The sequence below is a fragment of the Plasmopara halstedii genome (assembly GCF_900000015.1).
Source record: "Plasmopara halstedii genome assembly, contig: Scaffold_2386, whole genome shotgun sequence".
NCBI classification, from domain to species: Eukaryota; Oomycota; class Peronosporomycetes; order Peronosporales; family Peronosporaceae; genus Plasmopara; species Plasmopara halstedii.
In genome coordinates this window covers 1762080-1763427 of record NW_020189293.1, presented here as the reverse complement: position 1 = coordinate 1763427, position 1348 = coordinate 1762080, and the positions used below count along the sequence as shown (strand labels likewise).

General features: G+C 41.6%; 1 protein-coding gene across 1 annotated transcript in view; it reads left to right on the top strand.

The window, feature by feature from the left end:
- Nucleotides 1-1213, top strand: part of PHALS_03822 (uncharacterized protein) — a gene marked incomplete at both ends in the record, with an annotated part of 1923 nt that extends 710 nt beyond the window's left edge. Inside the window, one exon of the mRNA XM_024718110.1 lies at nucleotides 1-1213. This exon is cut by the window's left edge and continues 710 nt beyond it. Within this exon, the coding sequence (XP_024583542.1) occupies nucleotides 1-1213 (1213 nt within the window).
- Nucleotides 1214-1348: the final 135 nt, after the last annotated feature.

The window sequence follows — 1348 nt, the reverse complement described above, 5'->3', positions numbered from 1 at the left end:
TTCTCCAACGCATCATTCTTCATCTTCCATTGAAGAAGTGAAGGAGACAACTCATAAGTCGAAAGGAGACGCGATGTCGACAGATTTGCCGCAAGGTCCGTCTAAGATTTCTAAAAGTAAGATAGAAAAACACACAAGTTCTGCTAAAAATTCGAAAAAGAGTCCCGAAAAGCAATTCACCAAAAGATTCAGTCTTGGGAGGAACTTAATCAAGCAGGCCAAGCAATTCTTAAAGATTAAAGCTGATCCGTCGTCATCGTCATCAGAAATCCCAGTAAAAGCTGTGAAGAATGTGCATACACAATCTCCAAAAGATTCATTGGAGCCACAAGCGGAGACGAAAACCCCACAATTTCCTTTGCATTTGCCACCGCTGAAAGAGCCACTGCATCAGAAGGAAATCACCAATCAAGAACAGTTGAAATTCCCGCAAACCTCTAGCCAGTCGTTAAAATCAGGCGAAGGATCAAAGCATCTATTTTCTCCAACGCATCATTCTTCATCTTCCATTGAAGAAGTGAAGGAGACAACTCATAAGGTGAACGGAGACGTAGTGTCGACAGACAGTTTGCCACAAGCACCACCTCAGAATTCCAATAGTAAGATAGAACTCCCACATTCTGCTGAAGATTCGAAGAAGAATGTCGGAAAGCAAAAGCGGGAAAGCTGGATCCCAAAACCTATCAAAATCTTTAAAAAATCGGCTAAACAACACTCAAATGTTAAAGGTGATCCGTCGTCAATGTCTCAACACAAGACCAAATATTCTGTTCTCTCAAAGCAGTCGAAAACAAATGAAGCTGGATTAGTGAAGCAGCAAAAGGTCGTGGAAGCCACGGACGAGCTGAACAAATCAGGTTCTAAAACGTCAAAAAAATTATCACTATGGTCCGAACGTCTTCCTTTGTCTCCAAAGCAAACTCCAAATCTTGAGTCTCATCTATCGTCAACTTCTGAAAGCAAGACGGTTGATCACGTGGACGATGGAAATTTGCCAGTTCTGACAATGTCCTCAGTGGAGCCACAAGGAAATCCAGGAACGAACGAAAAATTGCCGCAACAGCTTTCGTCCACCATCCCCGCTAAGTCAGGGTCTAGAATCAATATATCGAAGCTTTGGAAACCACACCCTTCAAAAGTAAATCCGACGACGAAATCGAATGGTGAGCTGCTGGAAGAAGAACCGTCAAAGATTGCAACGGTAGTGACTTAACCTGTTTTGCTCCATCTTTTTGGTAGCTCTATCACCTTAAAAAAAATATTCTTTCACTACTATCTATTATTGTTCTTACGATGTTAAGCAAAAGCTAATACCATTGAAAGCTATATGCTCTAGTCTTTCTCATTC